Below are 20417 nucleotides of genomic sequence, written 5' to 3' on the forward strand. Positions count from 1 at the left end.
CGAATCAATGTCCAATAGCAGGCGATGACCGTTCGTGACAGTCTGGTCAGTTTCACGCAACATTTACGCCTGGCTACAAAAAAGCCTCCCCAATTGGTAGTAATCCCCTCACAGCCTCCCGTGGGGTCTTCTCTCAAATCCTTGTCCCCAGCATAGTTGAAAGAACTGTTACACCTACCCCCGTACTTCTTTGCGTAATAGCCACTACGCGCTATCACAGATTACAGCATTCCAATAATAGCCACAGGCTGAGTCGGGAGTTATTGTCTCCCCTTTCTATCACTTTATTCTCCTCATTTATGTACTTATGTAACTTTAATTGAGTTATATTAAGAGTTAATCGACCTTTTGGGACGCATCTCAGTCCAATCATGGCCTATATCCGCTTAGCCGGGGGCCAGCCATGGGACCGGAAGTAACCATCTGCGCATGTCAGACAGCACCCCTCACCACGTGTTTGCAGAAGGCGTAGCTTGGAGGAATTTGCTGTTAAAAATTGTAGAAATTAATCAAAAGCATGTAACAACACGTATTGATAAATGACCAGTCTCCGATAGCGAGTCCATAACGATTACGGCTAAGGGTCCGACATCGATGCATTCATCGACGCAACAATCGCGTATTTTTGTTATTGAAACCAATGACTTTTACCAGGGATGAAACCCTCTGGCCATTGTTCAATGTCGTCGACATGTCTGGCTCGCTATTCACACGTTCCTCTTAATCCCTGCGCAGGTAAATAAGAGGAGAATAGAAACGATTAAATCCCTTGGACTGAGAAGGCCTCCGCCATTCAATTCATCTCTTTGCTTTCCCTCGATAGGGGGACTTCTTTTGTTGCCGCGTATAAATATGTTTAGTACTTTTGAGCACTTAATCGTTCTGTGTGAATGCAGCAAGTCGCCGAAGGCCACAATACCAGCTATTTATCAAGAAATACATGCGCTGGTTGCACGTCTAATACGCTACAGTGTTGCGACTCAACGCCAGTTAGTATCCGGAATCTTTGAGTCGGGGTTGAGAGTATGCGAGCCTCGGAGATGCCTTCTAAAGACCAGACGCAGGCTTGCTTAAATCGGGGAGACGGGCGAAGAGCCGTTTATATCACAACTTGGCCAACGCGCTACATGAGATATGTTGTGTCACCTAGACTAATGGTCTAGCAAGATCTGCAGAGCTGACCAAATGAGCCATGAAAACGTGAAAACAGCCTTTCGGACCCCGACAGAAAGCTAGCAGTTTCAATTTCTTTCTTTTCAATTAAGGAGTCTCGGAAAATGACCTTAAGTAGTTTTAGTGTTCCATCACGTCCGACGCTACAAGGCTGTAAATACTGTTAGTGGTGGTTATAGGTGAGGCTAGTCCGGGTTCTACACCTAAGTCCCCTGTGTCCAGCTCGCAACACCCTCAGCCAAACTGGTGGAGGGAAATATACTTCAAGTGCATCAATCAGTATCAAAAATACATGATTTGTTCCATTTTCGATCAGGCCAGCTATCGATAGCCACAAATCCTTTAGCAAGGACGCTGTTTGCTTGATTGATAATTCATTGTAAGATTAAGTATGTTTATATACGGAAGGGTAAAGATATAAAAGCGAGAAATGAAATACGTTAATTTGTTTTATCCTCTTGCCAAATAACTTCTGTCTCGGAATCAATACTTGCCCCGTTGAAGACCACCGCTTTTCAGGATTTATAGAAAGACCATTTCTCTAATTATTTGTAATGTGGACGCGAATAGTGAAAAATATATTCATGAACAGTTGAATAGATTTTATTTCATTTATTTCTTTCTTGAAATGACTGCATGTATATTTTGTACTAATGCAAGTCATCCACTGCTACATTAAAGATCAAAATAGGATACTTTCCAAAATACATGAACTATTCATATGCAATACATTCATTTGATTTTGTGATGCTTCCCCCACGCGTCCTGTGGGGCCCTTGATGTTCTGTAAAGAGACAGATCTAGTGATAATTCTTGTGTATTTCTCTGCGGGGCGCTGGTAGGAAACCGCAAAACTGTTATTTACTAAAACAATGATTGATAATTGCGCGATGCCGAGCAAAATGATTTGTAGATTTCACAAATGATATGGACACGAATGCTGCCAATCATTTGGCTTAATCCTCTTTATTTAGATTTTTCGTCGTTTTCTGTCATGATTGAAATTGGCCACGAGAACTAGCAATGTCCCGTCCACTTAATACAAATTAGAGTCAACTTTCCTCAGAAAACTCATTGAAATGCGCATTGATCCAAGTCAATCATTTCATTGTAAACACAACGAAGCCTACAGCTTGTGCCGGCGAGTATTATACAAACAGAAAGAGATGTATTGCTTGTGACTTGGTACTGGAAGTATGACGAATACGAGGCGCTCACAGATTATGACAAGTCTATGGAGTCTGAAAGTAGATTTGATTATGACAAAGACTGCAGTAATATCTCTGAGAAAAGTTGACTTTAGATCATGGTAATAGCACTTCCCTTCTCACAGCCTGTCCTTTACGGCAACAATGTCAGAAAACTTTGACAAAGCTAATTGATTCGACAGTCCCTTTTAGCGCGTGATTGTGTTTGGTCGTGTAGCTCGTGCACTGTGTACAGCTACAAGATTACTGCCGACTGCGCATGATCAAAGCCTTGAGGGGACGAGGCTAAGGCCTGTTAGTTTGAAAGACTAATGCAACATAATGAAAGCAGTTATTATTTTAATAATTCTTTGACATGACCATAGTGTGTCAGAAAAGAACACTTCGCTGATCATATACAAATATAAAGACGGCACTCTTTGCAGCGACCTGCAAGGAGGTCACGTGGTAAAGGTCTTTGATGACGTATTTCTTGCACGTGCTGGCATGCATTAGAGAAAATTATGTTGGCAGAACGCGCTACGACTGTCGCTTGCGTCCGGCGTGATATTGTCTTAGCGGTGTCGCTCATTCGTCGTCATCTCACTTACAAATGCACTTCCTTGACCTGTAGACAGGTCAGGACGAGCCACGTGAAACAGGAAGGAGCGCTCATGCGCAGAAGTAACTAATCATTAGCTGTGGAAATTACGCCGTTTGTAGACGTTACGTCAATGATTACACGTCTTGACCTTTGATGCAGTGTGACCTTGAAAGCCATCCAGTGGCATCAATTATTTTGTGCATGCCATTGCAAAACTGAAGATTAATACCCGTCTCTGTGAAGTAGCTGAGCTCCCGTGATTCCCTTGCTATGAAATATAGCGCTCCGTAAAGCCGTAGCCATGATCGCGAGGCAGATTTACGACACAGAAGGTCAAAATGCACCCCTTTTCTTTGGAAAAATCGAACCGCGTCCCTAACGTTGTAATGTGATATGTTGAACGGTTTCCGCCAGAACTCCTACCATTTGGGTCCAGGAGAGCAAACCAGTGCTAAAGCTTAGGGTGTATTGTGTCACACTTGCAATGGGGAGTTAGAGAGAAAAGTAAGAATTACAGTGTATTGTGACGCGTTGAGTGAAAGACTCCCCCTATCATTTTTCTCAGCAAGGATCAGTTGAAGATACCGTTGTCACGTGAAACCTGTATTTTTTCAGACGACAGCAGCGCTGGTTCCACGGGTAGTCCCAGTGATGGTCAGACCGGCGAGAATGATGAACAGATGCGGATGAGATTGAAGAGAAAGCTACAGCGAAATAGAACTTCATTTACTGCTGCTCAGATTGAATCACTTGAGAAAGGTAATCCCATAATGATCATAAAGATTAAACACGTGACAATATTGATACTACAGAGGCTGAATGTACAATGCTAGAACCATTTGAAGTGAACAGAGCTGATGTTGAGTTCAAGGATACCACTGCACAATATATACTTTTTACAAATCACCTAAATGAATTCAACCTTGTTTGTTAAATAAAAATGCTATTGGAATCCACTGGCATCCTTTTATGTCGAGGGAGCGGGAATTTATACTTAGTACTTTTGCATTTCATATATCATACAAATATGTATGGTTATGTTCTCTTCATGTTATTCCGATTCTTTCAAATCTCAGTTGGCGTCAAAATGATAACACACTCATGCATTACTCTTTTCAGGGGTCACACAATAGATATGTAAAGTCTCGCGTCATAGGACTTCCATAATTGTACAAAACTTCCCGCCAACCATAAGCTTTAACGTGTAATTTTTATCCACTCCTATGGCCAGTTCAATAATTTCAGTATCACTAAGCACGTTTTACTTCGTTAGATCTGAGCAGTTTGAGAGTCCATGGAAGCCAATATTTCACCAATACGGCCAATGTACAATCAATGATCCTCGCAACTGCAGTACATTCCTGCTTACGTAATTGCTCATTTTTGCCTGACGGTAATTAATCTGAGTACAAATCTCATCGATTTCCAACTTGTAATTCGCTTTGATCTCACTAATCGCTTGAACACGTCTGTATGTCAAATCTTGGGGTCATCCCGTGTTTCGGATATTCGCTAAAAATCCATCTTATATCGGCCAAATCGAATTTACCGGAGCACAATTATTTAGATTCGATTGATACTGGAGTAACAACGTAAATGCTAAAATTCAACTTGACAGTTTTCGATTTTTCTGTCTTTGATTTTATTTTCACAAATTGTCATATTTCTCTCTCAGGCATTGTGGTGTTTGATATAAATGGGATATTTCGTATCATTCCCACAAACGTTCATCACTACCGCCTCCGTAGGTTCTAATTACGAATACCGTACCAGCTTCTCATCGGACTTACAAGTTGCATATACAATATTAAAGGAAGTAAACCCATTTGACAAATCGTTCTTACAATATTTATATTTTATGAAATCTTATTGTTTCAGAATTTGAAAGAACGCATTATCCTGATGTGTTTGCACGAGAGCGTTTAGCACAGAAAATCGATCTTCCCGAAGCACGTATACAGGTTTGTGCCTCATGCGTCTTTCTATCTTCAGATACGTTTGTGTGTGCGCGCGCGCGCGTGTGTGTGTGTGTGTGTGTGTGTGCATACTTGAGTTAAGATCCCTCATACATTCTTAATTCTACAAATAAACAAATAAATGGAGAGTTCATGAATTCTGTTTCTATGGTTCTGTCTCGATAATACTTATTATATTATATTTGTATATTATTCCAGTTTATATATCTCTCCTGAAAATCAAATGCAATTATTTATTGACAAATATTGAAATCAGTCATCATACCCTTGAGCATTCAACATTCAGATTCCATTGTACAACGTGGTTGTTCGTAGGTATTTTCAAACATGCGTTTGTAGCGTTAAACCTTCTCTGAAATGCAAATGTGTTTTTTTATTAGGTGTGGTTCTCAAATCGTCGGGCAAAATGGCGTCGCGAGGAGAAACTCCGTAACCAACGTCGCGAGGTCGCCAACGGCGCCACACGTCTCCCCATCAACAGTAGTTTCACCAACAGCATGTATCCCTCTATACACCAACCCATCGCCTCCATGACAGATAATTATAGGTAAGGCTTTCTCTGCTAATGGTTTAAAGACACACTCCGATTGATTGATCCCTTCATGGACATGGTTTCCGTCAGATCGAGCCTGTCTCCGGCGTCCCCGACAGCTATCACTGCAACTACCGCTGTCTCACAGCTGTTAGATAGTCTGAAAATCTTTAAAAAAACATGTTTTTTATGACGCTTCCTTTTTTATCAAATAACAATGTCTGGTATGCGGTTCTCTGTGTGGAAATTGGGAGCGCGTTTAATTCTGCTTAACCCTTTCTTTGCAATCAGTGCATTTGTTTTTATGATTGCAATACCTCCAAGTGTCATAAAACACCACATCTATTTACATCGCCTTATAAACATCAAACAGTCTTCAATTTCAACGTCAGACTAATGTTGTCTTTCATCCCGCCTGACTTTTTGTCGTCGGTAATACATTTCCTTTGACTGGTGGCCATTCCCTTAAAAACTCGACCCACTCCGAAATTAAAGTCGAACAACGTTGGCTCATAATTAGCGCCAGGTTCACCAAGTGCAATTTAAAGGTTGTACATTACCTCAACTGATCTCCTTTGGTGATGTACTTTTGTGTATTTCAATACATCGGTGATATATGCGACACAGGACTGTAATCGCTACCAATACAGTGTCAATGGTGCAGCGTTAAATAATCTATTGTGACTGTATTGATCTTTGTTGGCACAATGAATGCATGTTACAAATGATTTATAGCATTCTCAATGGATATGCGCATGTTTTGGTCGATATTTTGAATCTGTAAACATACGGAGTGCATTCCAATTGACTGTAATTTATCTCGATACGGTGTGAATTGTATTTAAATATGCGGGTTTGATTTCTTCGTGTATTCAGAGTGCCACTTAGCAGGTGTTTAGGAAAAGGTTGACTCTGATTGATGATTGATTGATGAAGTTGACTGTGATGGTTTAAAACCCCACCCAAAATAATTTGTCATAGTGTTATTTATAAGTAGCAGACTACTTGTTTACATATACTTCAGAGCAGTTGGGTAGCCCATGGGTTAAAGCATTTACCCGTACGTCGATGTTCCGGGTTCGATTCCCTACATTGGCACATTTTGCGAAGCCAATTTCTGGTGTCCCTGTCTTGATAAAGCTGGAATTTAGCTAAAAGCGGCCGAAATCCATACAGTCTCACTCGCATATATACACGTGGATATCGATCTGTTCTTGTACCGAAGAGGTTTCAAGCCTCAGTAAGGTTTCGCTGTTGTCTATTAGGTGTAGGTGTTGAACAAGTCCAGGCCTGTTTGTAGTTTCTATTTCGTGTCATCACTGAAATCACTCATGTGGTAATATTTGAACGGATAATTATATCATTGACATTACCCACATAACACATCCATACAAATCAGATGACGGAAAGCCTGTTCAGATCCATTTAAGAAACATCATCTCCCAAGTTACGTCATGGAACATACGCTACGTACCTTCGTACGTCTCTAACGTTACCCACTATTAACGATGCATGGATCCGTATCTGTTTCTGCCAATCACAGATATGACTGATCTTATCGACAAGTATCGATGACAAAATGATATGTACTGTCATTAATCAATCTAACAAGATGTGAAGCAGGTTGAAAGAGGAACTATAATAGGGGTTAGGAGTGAGCTACGGTGATTTTACTAGGTGTGGGAAGTGTCATCCCGTTGTCATATCACGTGACGTAATTCACAAACGCCTATATTACCCAGTACATATTGTCTCCAACACGGGTGTATATAACACGGTTGTCAATAGTAGTTTGTAATTGACACGCTATTGGTATAGAAACGTATACATGAAAACAAAACGGGAATCTATTTCTACAGTGGATTATTGTCTCAGGGAGTCAGTCACAGGTCAGATAGCCAGAGCATTTCTGCACGCATGCGTGTGATAAATTGTAAATGTTTGACATATTTACTATAGGAGCACGCTTTGGAACTATTCCATTGATAAATTCTGACCATGCCCACGAATAGGCTACCTTCTCAAAAGGTACATAATTTATGTATATAAACTACTGTAGCAGGTTTAGAACGCAATTCATCGCAGCTAAACTAAAAATATGCAACGGACGTATGTTCATTGTAATGTCCAAACCAGATACACATGTTCGTAATGGAAATCGGTGTTGCAACAGGCACGGGTAATGTATTCATTAGTTAAGTAAATGTTTCATCCTGAAATGATATCCACATTATCTGTGGGCCTTGAAGTAGCTTGTTTAGCTAAAGATCATGAGTTGTACTATAGTTGGTGAGGACATCCCGTTGGTTGTAGCACCAATAAGAGCCTCTGAAGTGTACCCTTGAGACCTAGACTAACACTGGAGTACTGCAAGGTTGTCCGCTAGGTCGTGCTTTGTCTTTAAGTAATGGTATCCTTCACAGACAATGTCGCATTTTGTCTCAGCTGGACTTCCATAACTCTGCAGGCTTCGACTCGTTTGCTCCCTGGCCGCGCCACCTCCGAATCAATAGGGACATAAACAGAAAAAAAGCTGAGCTTTTTAGCGAAAGGGCCGATCACATGTTAATGGCATCATCACCGGAGTGATTGTATGAGTGGAGTGTTTTTGTTAATGTCCTTAGTGATTGATATCGCTTGGACGTTTGTGTGATGGACACACGCTGTGTTGATTGACCATAGAGAAGGATGTCACGGTTGTTTCATGCAGACTTTAGTCTTTGGCTCTTAAGGGGGAAATTCATTAATGCAAATGGGAAATGTCTGGTCTCCATTGGAAAATCTGTTTATACAAGGGATAATTGAAAAATAAATTCCGTGGATCTCTTTCATATGCATATAGTGCGCCATTAATATGCACGTAAAAGCAACATAACTTGAAAATAAACTCGTGAGACAGCCTCTAATTTCGAAATGATTAGTTAGATTTCTTTGCGTTTTACTTCGGCTCATACATGTGTTAAAGCAACACATGATACTGCACAGATATTGTGACTTAAATCAACACTTGAAACATCCCTGTGAGCAACACTTTGTAATTCCCGTTATCGCTTGGGTTAGTTATTTTATGTCAAAACAATAGAAACAGGTTGAGAAGTAAACACTCTTAATCATTAATGTTTTTCATGGTACAGTTTTTGATTACTGAGCAATCAAGAATACTCTAATGATTGTTTGTCGTCATGAAGTTAAAAGCAATTATACTCTTTGAGATGTTATTGACATTTTAAATGAACATAACCAATCAAATCAATAATATTAAGTAAATAGCCGATTATTATTCAGTCAATATGTATTATTTTCATTATTATAGTTGTTTTGGTGGTGTACTATATTTTACAAAATTATTATTCAGTCAATATCATTATCATAGTTGTTTTGGTGATGTATTATATTTGACAATGTTGTTTATTATGATTGCAGTTCTATCCCCTCTGTGCCGAGTTATTCTCTGTCGAACAACCTCCCGACGAACCCAGCCTGTCTCCAGTCATCCAGCTCCTCCTCCTATTCATGTATGATACCAGGTGAGTTAAATCTCATCCCAGCTGCTGTGCTGTGTTGTAGTGTTGTATTGTTATACAAACTATTACACATAATATACCATATATTGATTTGTGGTTATTATTAGGCCTCTATTACTGTCCTTGTCATAGAAAAACGAATACCCCAAACAACAACCATTATATTTATTTGCATGATTTTCAGTCAAGTCATATTTTCAAGTTTCATGTGTACAACATCTTTAAACTGAGCGCATTTGGACTATTTTCTCACAGCTATGAATTTATCTTGAGGATATGTTTTACTTGTACCCCAACTATGGCTATGCATTTCATGTGCCGTGTGGTAACTGCTTGCAAATGCACTCAATGGCCCATCGTACTATCGTAAGGGTCATACGCGTGAAGATCAATACATTAGTTTTTTCATAAACCTGTGACAATTGATTTAAACTCCACGAGGAGAATGTCAAAAACATCGATTGTACGTTAACATTGTCAGAAATAGTAAATATATATTCAGAGATGGTTTTATGACACTATTTTCTCTTTAATTCAATATGTAGCGTTTAACCCATTTTTTACATTATCATGAAATACCAACTTATATAAAGCACTTTGATGTACAGAAAGGGTTGCACTGTTATCTGTCTATAACTTAAATCATTCGTTGGCCTTTAAAAGAAGTCTTACTCATTCCACACATATATACAAAATTAATGTATATGTAATCAAAGGAGACTGAATCTATAAATATGTGATATACAAGTACATATAAGTTAGTGTTTCGTGCTGTTTGCTAGCTAAATGATATATTTCTGAGCATATAAACGTAATATTATACACACTCATGTAACGTCCACACAGAATACAACACAAGCCACTGACGACAACGTATCCACTTCAGTAATAATGACTTGACGGTAACTGCCATGTTTGTCTGAAGGTGTATGGTTTTAACGTGTTTCGTTTTTCATGTTTAGATTACACCCCCCGAAGTTACGACCCCCTGGCGTTAACCAACTACTCCCGCCAGACATGTAACCCAGGTTCCTCCATGCAGTCCCATATGAACCACAGCGCCCACAATGGCGCCTCAACAGGTACGGAATGGTCTTCTTTCTTAAAATAACCTTCTTCTTATTCAGCCAATTCAAGCACTTTACACTGAAGCACATGTATATTCAACCATAATTAATGCATTTCAGTTATATTTTCCGGGGATTTTCTTACGACTATACAAGTTGAAGGAAAATCAAGCATCACTGGTGTATTTCAATCTCATTTTCTTTTTGTGTTATGGCAATACGTCTGTGATTATATTACTTTGTCAGCGTTCTTTTTCCATATAACCCCGCTGCTATCTGTTTTTCTATTTAATGTCTATACGTTTTTATTGTTTTCAAATTACAAACTCACATTATATGGTTACATGGTTTCGCCAAATTGGGCTAAATGTGTTAAACAATGCAAATTCAACCTACAAAATAGAAATTTCGAAGGTGAGCTTATAAAGATATGGCAAGTTATTTTAAAAGATTCCCCATCTAACCACTAATGGCTGTTCTATTGATTTGCAGGTCTCATCTCGCCTGGAGTGTCAGTTCCTATCCAGGTTCCGGGAGGGAATCATCAAGACATGGGCGCGCATCACATGTCCTCAATGACGTCACAATACTGGCCAAGGATCCAATGACCAGCTTGACCTCAAACTGTTTCAAAATAACTTGATGTGATGGCACGTGAGGCGGTCACGTGCTCTTCCACTATTGCAAGAATCATATGAGTTCTGCTGTTATGTGGCTAGCAGACTGAATACGGAAGCATAATATTGGATTAAAATGCTTTGACCCAAGGTCAAGGACAGGTATCACTTCCGGATGATCCACGTGGAGCAGCTAAACCAAACGTGAACGGAAGGTATCGAACTCGTGAAGCATTTCCCCCATCACTTTCCGCCATAGCATTACCATTCTGCAAGAAATGGATTCAATAGCATAATACAGCCTCGGCTACTGCCAGTACTGCACATGCGCACGATGCTCAAAGACTGTCATGACGAAAGTCATGCATATGACAATATATTACATGTATTTGCATAATGTATGTTACAATGCCGGCTACCAGTGCGTTATGAAGGACGGCCAAGAGAGGAACCATTGAGGTGTCGGTAGTTCTATTTATAACTTCCGTATTGACTGTGAGTGTGTGATGGTGTTTTACAACACACAGACATTGCCACATATGACACGGCCAGTTTCGTTGTGAAAGTGCTAACGCTTATATCGTGAGTGGTCGCTAAAGCAAAATATTTCTTATGTGTAAGAAAAAAAGGTCTCAGGGCTTTTGACATTGATCAAAATGACTGTAGAATCTCACGTTTACGAATGAGATTAACGTAGTTTATCGTGTATCCGTGTGTTCACTGCATTACCTATCCATAGAGACAGTGTATAGACTCATCCAGATGGGCAGGACATTGCTCAGAACAGAAGTCATGTGACATCGTAATTACGTCATTGAACTGATGACGTCATACTTCCAACTAGTGTTGTATTGTGTTGCAGACTGAGTGTGTACACACACGGAGAGAGTTTGTGTGAGATTTGTGTGGACTTACGAGCGTGTTCTCAAAACAGTGGCCCCGTAGCATATAGATTGATCCAATCCCCCTGTTTATACCTCACCCAGCATGGCCCACCATGGGCAGATATCTCAGTGGCGCTCAGCGCATGGTTATGTATTACCCACTCTCTCACGATGTCAATTCCAAATTAGTTCAAATGTATCCATATTTATATAACGCCGTTATGTCATAATGTGAATTTTTATTGTTTCAAGTTTTCATCTGTTATAATATGGTAAAAAAGAAGTCAAAATATGTAAACTATCGGCCTAGCTAAACAACTCGTGGCACGTCAAAGTTGGACTATATGTTGCGCCTTCAGCTCACTCAGTGAGACAAACAGTATTTTGATACCGTTACTACAAATGAAAACGAATTTTGTTATGAATTGTGTTATATCTAAATTAATATACCGACTGATTTTAGCAACGAAAGGAAATTTAATCCATGTTAATTATTATCAACAATGGATATGTACTCAGAACTAACAGTGAAGGCAAGTATTAACCAGAACGTCCCTCAATCCTTACAGTAGTCCCAGTTTAGATAAGGTTAACTTTAAGTTTACATAACAACTCAGACAATTCATAAGTCGTTATTTGCAAAGACAATTATCAGTATCAAGTGCTACAGTATTTGGGATCCAAAAATGTGATTGACATCTTTAGTAGCACCCAATATGTGCAATACTGAGGATGTTCATCAAATTAGTCATTTAGTTATGTGACCATTTTCGAAGATTCTTTTCAAAATACTCATTCATCCAATCGACGGTCACTTAAAACATATTTTCGTTGCATTGACAAAAGTTCTAAGATAGATTTATTTATTTCTCAAATATGTAGTTGGATTTTGTACGACAATTACACAGCTACAATCAAAATGATGAAACAATGACTAAATGTAACTAATGTTAATGTACGATGTGTATGTGCACCGGACCGTCTATACGTGCAATGAAGTAGACTTTTAATTATTGTTATGTAACAAATATTTGTTTGATATACCACGTAGTATTATCGTTAGTCACGATAGTTTACCTGGCCGGATAAGATATTTCATATAATCAACACATCCTTTAATTTCATGAATATTTCTCACCATATGCACTAAGTTATTGTAAATTTCAATGAAAAGAAACTTTACATACATCGGCCAATGATTAGAAACATGAAACTGATTCTCGTATTCCTATATAAATCAGTTTGCCCCATCCTTCCTCTCTACATTATATATAAGTGGATATAGCATCGAAAGATAACGAACGTTGTGTGGAATGCATCGTTGTTCTGTTATTTATATGGGACTCAGTCATTTAGAATCTCGCTGAAGAACCCAAATCAATTTAAGATATCGAAGCAAAACAAACATATTAGGTATCGATTTTAGGCCGATGTATGCGCTAGGTCTGATGTTTTATCGACTAGTATAGTCTCACTCGACCCCTTGTGTAGCAAAGAAACTCGGTGTAATTGTCTCCCCTGTCTTTTCTATATTTTTAACATTGCCTGTACGAAGCATGTACCCTACCAGTAATAATACCACGACTTACGTGTGGCTGTCCAACAGCTGCTGCCATCATTTTTTTCTTGAATAAAATGATTTAATGTGTAACAATGAGTTTATTTTGTATATGAATACACATTGTAGCTACTTTCTTATACAGCCAAGGACAAGATTAAACATCACCTGCGTACATCAAAGTATCTGTGAATGTAATCAGGTGGAACGATACATGATCTGTAGAACTGTCGGAACCATAAAACTCGGACTATACATTTTGGCAAACAATGACATTTCGCGTGGGTACATATATATATATTGTCCTCGTAGGATGTACATAATGTAACAGCAGTTTGATTTTGTATTGAAAGGTTTACTGCACTACCTATAGAAAGCTTCATTGTCCTTGTATACGATGAATTGATCCTATCAGCATACGTGCATTTTGTGTGTCGTGAAAGATCAGTTGTAAAGCGGTTTGATCTATGTACATAAAAGTGAATATTCGACATTCAATGTGGAGACGTTTCATTGCTTTACTGCTGTCTGAAAATGGCCCTTGAAACATAGCGTAGGTATTTTCTGGCTTTCAACGACACTTGGTTGTAGGCTGATGTCATTGAAAGCATCAACTGAATCAATACATTCAAGTGTAACAGCAGTTTTCTCTTGCGATGCTTGTCGTAATGAACGTCTTGCATATAAAAAGATTACTACAGCACATTTGATCATTGCCCAAATTACACGTATGTGTACATTATATACAACAGAGACATTGTACAGTGTACATCACATTCATATGAATCTGCGGGAACATCCACACATTATTTTTTCAACTACCTTTGGGATGCAAATATTCTGTAACCAAGGTTTCTCATTTAATGGTCAGTGAATGATGGAAACAGATGTACATTAATATATAGATTTTAACGTCCTTGATATCGGCATATTTTTGTTCATTGTTGGAGTACCTGAAATAATTCGAAAGAGGGACGTTTAAATTCACAAAAACTGTTATTGTCACAGTGTTCATTGTGATGAACGTAGGAATGGTTAACGTGAAGATGTCAGTAAAGGTATATTTCGGTACCTAACGCTTCTGTCAACGATATGTGCACATTTGGATTCTGGGCACAAATTATCCATTGTTAACATTTTAAGGATGCATTATGTTATCAAATGTTCACCTCAATTTTGACTTTTATATCTGTTTTGTTCGATAATACTATCAATCCACTTTTAGTGCTAAAAGTTTAAGAAGCAACGTCAGATATTTCATACTTTTAAAGAAATCCGTTAAAATGTCTTTAAACAGTTTTAAAGAAACTATATGTCACAACATACAGAATATGTACAGGTGGAGAATCCGGTAAATGAGTTTAGTTAAACTCTTCAAATAGATGGGGAAATAGTAAAAACTACCTTTATATGGAATTCTGAACATGAGTAAACACCTCTCATGTCATTGATATAACCCTGCACCATAATGACATACATAAGCTTGATACACCATTCCACAAGATCTGTTGTTTCGACTTAAGGACACAGTACCATGGTCTCTCTTATTGTCATCCCCAGCAAAGTGTCTCTTTTTTGTTTTGTGACATTGTCCTGGCAAAAGCCTATTTCCAATTCTGACCACAGGTATACCGGACCTACTCTCGGACTGAACAGACTGTGTTATTTATCTTGCTTTGGTAAAGTATGTGGAAATCATTGTGGAACATGTGAATATGAATGTGCTGGGTATGTCAAATGCATGATGAAAATATAATTACATGTTGACATCCGGTGTCTATACACCAATGTGTTCACGTTTGTTACTGAGTTTAATAAACGTTACCATTACCCTATGCATCAAGGATGGATCTAAATCAAGCGATGTATTCCCGGAAAATGCCAGTTCAAGTTTGTTAGATAACGTATTTATGAGCGACACAAGCAAAACAACAGCACGTGTTCAAAACCTCATGAGCATAACTATGTATATCCACTGACAAGACATCGATACACAGCAGCTGCTCGATTGTTCAGGCCTTGTTTGTCTGGGTACCTCTCAAACTTCGCAATTAATATTTAGAACATAGTTTAGTTAGTTTAGCAAACAATAACTTTGGAATTTTTTAATTTCATTCTGAAATATGAAACTTTCGTGTCCTAAATACTCAGTATGTTTATCGGCTTTTATAAGTATTAGTACTTTTCTGTGACGCTCACACAGTGGTGAGACATATGGCGTCTCTCGGAAATGATATTCTATCTTTATACAACAAATGAATTATGCTTTCGTTATAACTGTAACCGCCAGGTTTGAACTAAGGAAAAATATAAATCGAAGTTATTCTATGAAAGGGACGGTGTTTTTGTGGCAGAAATCTAGCAGTCGTGGGATCCTTAAAGTAGACACGTGCTGCAGCAGGAACACAACAGGTTTCCGGATCCGCGTTTAGTCCTTAGGAGAAATGTGCTACAGCTAGTGAATGAATGCAGCAATTGTCTTCTAGGGCTAGTTAAAGTCTGTGGTTCTGGCAGTCAGTGGAGAAAGTTGCTACGTAGAGGGTTACCATGATACGTGGAGGGTGGATATGACAAACTGTGGAAGTCATATACAAGGGATATAGAAAAAAGAAAGTCCCAGGCTGTCCCAATGAAAAAATGTACAGGCGCTAACGGTCTTCAGGGTCTCTTCCCACAAAGCGATCATAAGGTGAACGTAATGGGGTGATGGGGAAGATAGTTCCATAGCACAGCACCAGAGTGTTTGAAGGATCTGGTACCAAGTGTATTCAACGTGTAGGGAGGCACAGAAAGCTGGAATTTATCATCCGAACGAAGGTTTCTGGAAGGTTGATACACTGCAGTAAGAGTTTGAAGATATGGAGGGGAGGTCTTGTAGACTGATTGGTGGGCAAGACATCAGACTTTAAATTGTATTCCTTCCTGGACTTGTAGCCAATGGAGTGATTTGAGTGCAGGTTTTGTGTGTTCTCTAGGCTTAATCTTAGTAACCGGCTTTGCGGCTGTATTCTGCACTCTTTGCAGTCTGTGACACCGATCCTTAGAAATGCCATGTAGAAGAGGCTGTTGCAGTAGTCCAGGCGGGAAAGAATAAGTGAGCGCATGAGTGTTGCAGTGGCATTTCTAGTGAGAAGATGCCGAATATGACCAATGTTCCTGAAGTGGAAGTGACACGTTCTGCAGGGACAACTAATGTGGTCTTCCATGGTTAAAGACGAGTCAAGGTTGACAGCAAGATCTTTAAAGGACTATGAGATTGAAACGGATTCCTGATCAAACGTGAGACTGCTGATGCAACATTTTTGTAGTCTTTGGAGGCGTAGAAATTACTGTTGCTTCAGCTTTATCTGCATTACATTTGAGCATTTTATCCGTCATCCAAGACTTGATACAAGCAATACATGATTCCATAAGACGTGCCTCTTCTTGACTTGCTATGCCCAAAGCAAATCCTTTCATCAGCTGGGAATCGTCTGCATAGGAGTGGTAGTCAATTTTGTGATCAGTGAGTAGGTTTTCCAAAAGCTTAGTGTAAAGGGTAAAGAGTAGAGGCCCTAGACCGGAGCCTCGAGGGATGTCACATATGTGATCCAGTGGTCTGTAGTCATTATTCCTGAAATCAGAAATCAGTCAGAAATCAATAGTCCAGTGGAAGAGATATTATATTCCTGTAGTTGAATATAAAGGTGAAAGAGACAAACGTTTCCTGTGGTAGGTAGCCAATAACCTCCCCAAAAGAGTCTCAAGATATGTGATCCTGGGGCCAGTAGTCGTTTTTCCTGTACAGGACGTCAATAGTCCTGTGGTAGAACCGTGATACTCCTGTGGTGGTGGACGAAGGCAATAGCCCTGTCCTATGGTAGAGACATGATATTCCTGCAATAGGACGTCAATAGACTTGTGGTAGAACCGTGATATTCCCGTGGAGGAAGGTAATAGTCCTGTCCTATGGTTGAGGCATGTTATTCCTGCAATAGGACGTTAATAGTCCTGTGGTAGAACCGTGATATTCCTGTGGAGGAAGGTAATAGTCCTGTCCTATGGTTGAGGCATGTTATTCCTGCAATAGGACGTCAATAGTCCTGTGGTAGAACCATGATATTCCTGTGGTGGTGGAGGAAGGCAATAGCCTTGTCCTATTGTAGAGACATGTCATTCCTGCAATAGGACGTCAATAATCCTGTGGTAGAACCGTGATATTCCTGTAGAGGAAGGCAATAGCCCTGTCCTATGGTAGAGACATACTATTCCTGCAATAGGACGTCAATAGTCCTGTGGTAGAACCGTGATATTCCCGTGGAGGAAGGTAATAGTCCTGTCCTATGGTTGAGGCATGTTATTCCTGCAATAGGACGTTAATAGTCCTGTGGTAGAACCGTGATACTCCTGTAGAGGAAGGCAATAGCCCTGTCCTTTGGTAGAGACATGATATTCCTGCAATAGGACGTCAATAGTCCTGTGGTAGAGACATTTGATTCCTGTTTAGGGCTCAAATATAGGGTGGAAGAGACATAATTGTCCTGTGGTAGGACGCCAATAGCCCTCCTCAAGAATATTTCAGCATATCTGAACCTGTGGCCTGTAGTCATTATTCCTGTGTAGGAAATCAATAATCCTGTGGAAGAGACATTCTATTTCTGCAGTAGGACTTTGAAACTCCTGTTCTGGAGAGATCGGGAAAGTGGTAGGAAGATAGTGGTCATCAGGCAGAAAGACGTATGGCACCAAGACTGATGTGGGTTGACCGCAGCAGATGTTGTACAGAATTCTGACGACATAATACCTTGCAGGAGATTCTCGTTCATTCGCTCGTGTAACATTCAGGGAATCGTCTTGCTTCCTACATGTACCGTATGTACATATGTACAGATATATATGTATGTGTGACGAGTGGATCGATGTTTGGAGGCAGGCGCAAATACAACTTGTCATGATCTATTGCGTGTCTTCTAGTTCCTGGCATCTTTGCAGTAGCACGTCCTAAACAAAAGATGAAAGGGAGCGGTCAAAACAAAACAAAAATCACATAGTCATAAAAACAGATTCGTTTTATAAACACATGTAAGCATCGGTAGATAAGATCATTCTGCTAGGAATGTCAAAGCGATGATAAACCATTTTGATTTGCTGCCGATAGAGATGCCACTGGGTGTACAAGGCGAAATAGTGGTGAACATGGCGTGAATGAATCACTCAAAATCTGTGATGATATCAGAGGTTCGCGAAAAGATATCCCCTTAAATCTAAAAGAAACGTCTACAGGGTTTGTTTTTCTGTTACAAACGCCTACTTATCCTGACCGGTGTGTTGTGATCATGTGAAACTACCGGCACTATGTTCATGGAATGTAAATTTGATTTCGTATAACAAAGACTGCCATATTAAGGCAAACTTCAGTAGCCTGAAACGGCAGTTGCAAGTTTAAAGTCCAGAGGTTATTGAAAAACGAGGAGTTTTTTAAGGGAATCACAACATCAGGACCCAATTCATGTTAAACATTATTTGAAACTGCACTCTGGTCTTATATAATTATTGGCACAGAAGACTCAAATAATCTGTCACGCTAAGGACTTAAATAAATCATTTGGATCTTTTTCTACAATATTGTCCGAGACGGTTCAACGCCTTTCTACATTGCTTCGAACCCGTGTGCATCTAATATTGCCTTTTCGCCGGGAAAATCTTTTAAACTATTTGCTGCTTTTTCTACAATCCAAATATATCTGTGCTTTAAGTAAACACATCAGTAACACGTGGGTGACATAGACAAGCAGACCTTCCCAGCAACACAGCTTGCTTCCGTCGGATAGATTGCACTGGACCAATATGGGCGATCAGCCTCATTAAACACGTCATAATTGAAAGACCATTGCAAAATGACTTCCTTTCTTAATTACAAAATGAAATTGTGTCCGTTTGCGTCCTATTGTGCTGGAAAGATCCATGTCCTGTGATGCATTAAATTCAATCTACAAAAAAGCTAAGAGTAGTATTTTTACACTTCTCGTTCTGTTCCCGAGAAAGAGGTGTGACCAAACGGGAGCCTTTCATCTTTAGAAATGTGTCCAGTGATGAAAAGCGAAAATTAAGAGGTGTTGATAATACATTTATAACAATTAGCCAAAGATTGCAAAAGGGATTTTTAGTCCATCGTGTCTTTCTCTCTACTGATTAGTGATAAAATTATATTAAAGCTTCTGTCAATACAAACTTTTGTCAGGATCGAAAGGCGCACATATGCTGCAATAGCTTTCGGAGGGATTATGTTGGCAACAGCGACAAACATCACAAGACTACAAGGATCATTAAGTAGTGGGCTGGACTTCCAGAATGCTAACCACAACTCATGTATTTATGTTGACTGTTCTGAAGTCTTTTAAACTTTTCATTTGATATCTGTATATACTGAATAGATGGATGGTACATATCAGACTAATGCCGCATTAGAGTATCGTTATGGATTCATATTTCTCTATGGCGTTGTACATATGAAATGGAGCAGAGTCATCTTCAAAGAGACCAGTAATCGTTAACGACACTGAAAAGCAAAATAGGGCTGAAGATATTAAGTACGGCAAATGATAATTCCACTCTTTTCCTGCTGTGTTCTACACATATAACGTTTTAAAGTTACTGTAAAGTTCACAGCTTAGGTAGAGAGATCATTGCCGTATATAATGAGGCTGTGTGTACGATGTGACACCCAAGGTCTCAAACACAGTGAAGCATACGGAGATAGTTTTTATTAACGTATATTTTGACTACAGAAGAAAGGTGCAGTTCGTATTAACTTTAAGTCCCCAGTTAAAACATATCATAGAAACGAGAGCACTTTGCTTCATCCCAGGTTATCGCGATGTTATGTTAATAATTCTAATAGTGATAAGGCATTTTTGCATATATCAGTTGAAAATGTTAGAAAACAGGTACTGAATCACCCATTTCTTCTGTTTTCATACCTTAGAGGAAGAATCAATTAGGTGATGGGAAATGGTGCTCGGTGACATATGTTGTACTGAAACGGCAACTAAACTGAATTAGGCTATTAACATTAATATTATTCTATGGTAATATCCAAATATGTATGGAACTGAAAGCTAATTTTAAAAAATGAAACAAAAGGTTCAATTTGAATGTTGTCCTTAGTGACATTTTCATCTAAGAAAATATACATGCGAAACAAATTCTCAATCTGTGACCATTCATTTTAGACTTTAAAAGGGTTGAGCGCCTGCGTCCTGCAGCCGTTACTGTTAAGGTTGACTAAATACTACTTTCTACACAACCAGTTAATC

The 20417-nt window shown here is 39.2% G+C and overlaps 1 protein-coding gene across 5 annotated transcripts in view; it reads left to right on the top strand.

Annotated features, from left to right (window-relative positions):
* LOC124277761 (paired box protein Pax-6-like) overlaps positions 1-13215 on the top strand; it is a 68552-nt gene extending 55337 nt beyond the window's left edge. For all 5 annotated transcript variants that reach the window (XM_046713487.1, XM_046713489.1, XM_046713484.1 and 2 more), the window contains 6 exons: positions 3580-3723; positions 4843-4925; positions 5321-5487; positions 8896-8999; positions 9959-10078; positions 10556-13215. In XM_046713487.1, the coding sequence (XP_046569443.1) occupies positions 3580-3723; positions 4843-4925; positions 5321-5487; positions 8896-8999; positions 9959-10078; positions 10556-10671 (734 nt within the window). In that variant the 3' untranslated portion in view covers positions 10672-13215. The remainder of the gene's footprint in view (positions 1-3579; positions 3724-4842; positions 4926-5320; positions 5488-8895; positions 9000-9958; positions 10079-10555) is intronic.
* The last annotated feature ends 7202 nt before the right edge of the window (positions 13216-20417 follow it).

This window comes from Haliotis rubra, unplaced genomic scaffold (genome assembly GCF_003918875.1).
Source record: "Haliotis rubra isolate DU_JTF1 unplaced genomic scaffold, ASM391887v1 Scf227, whole genome shotgun sequence".
Taxonomy (NCBI): Eukaryota; Metazoa; Mollusca; class Gastropoda; order Lepetellida; family Haliotidae; genus Haliotis; species Haliotis rubra.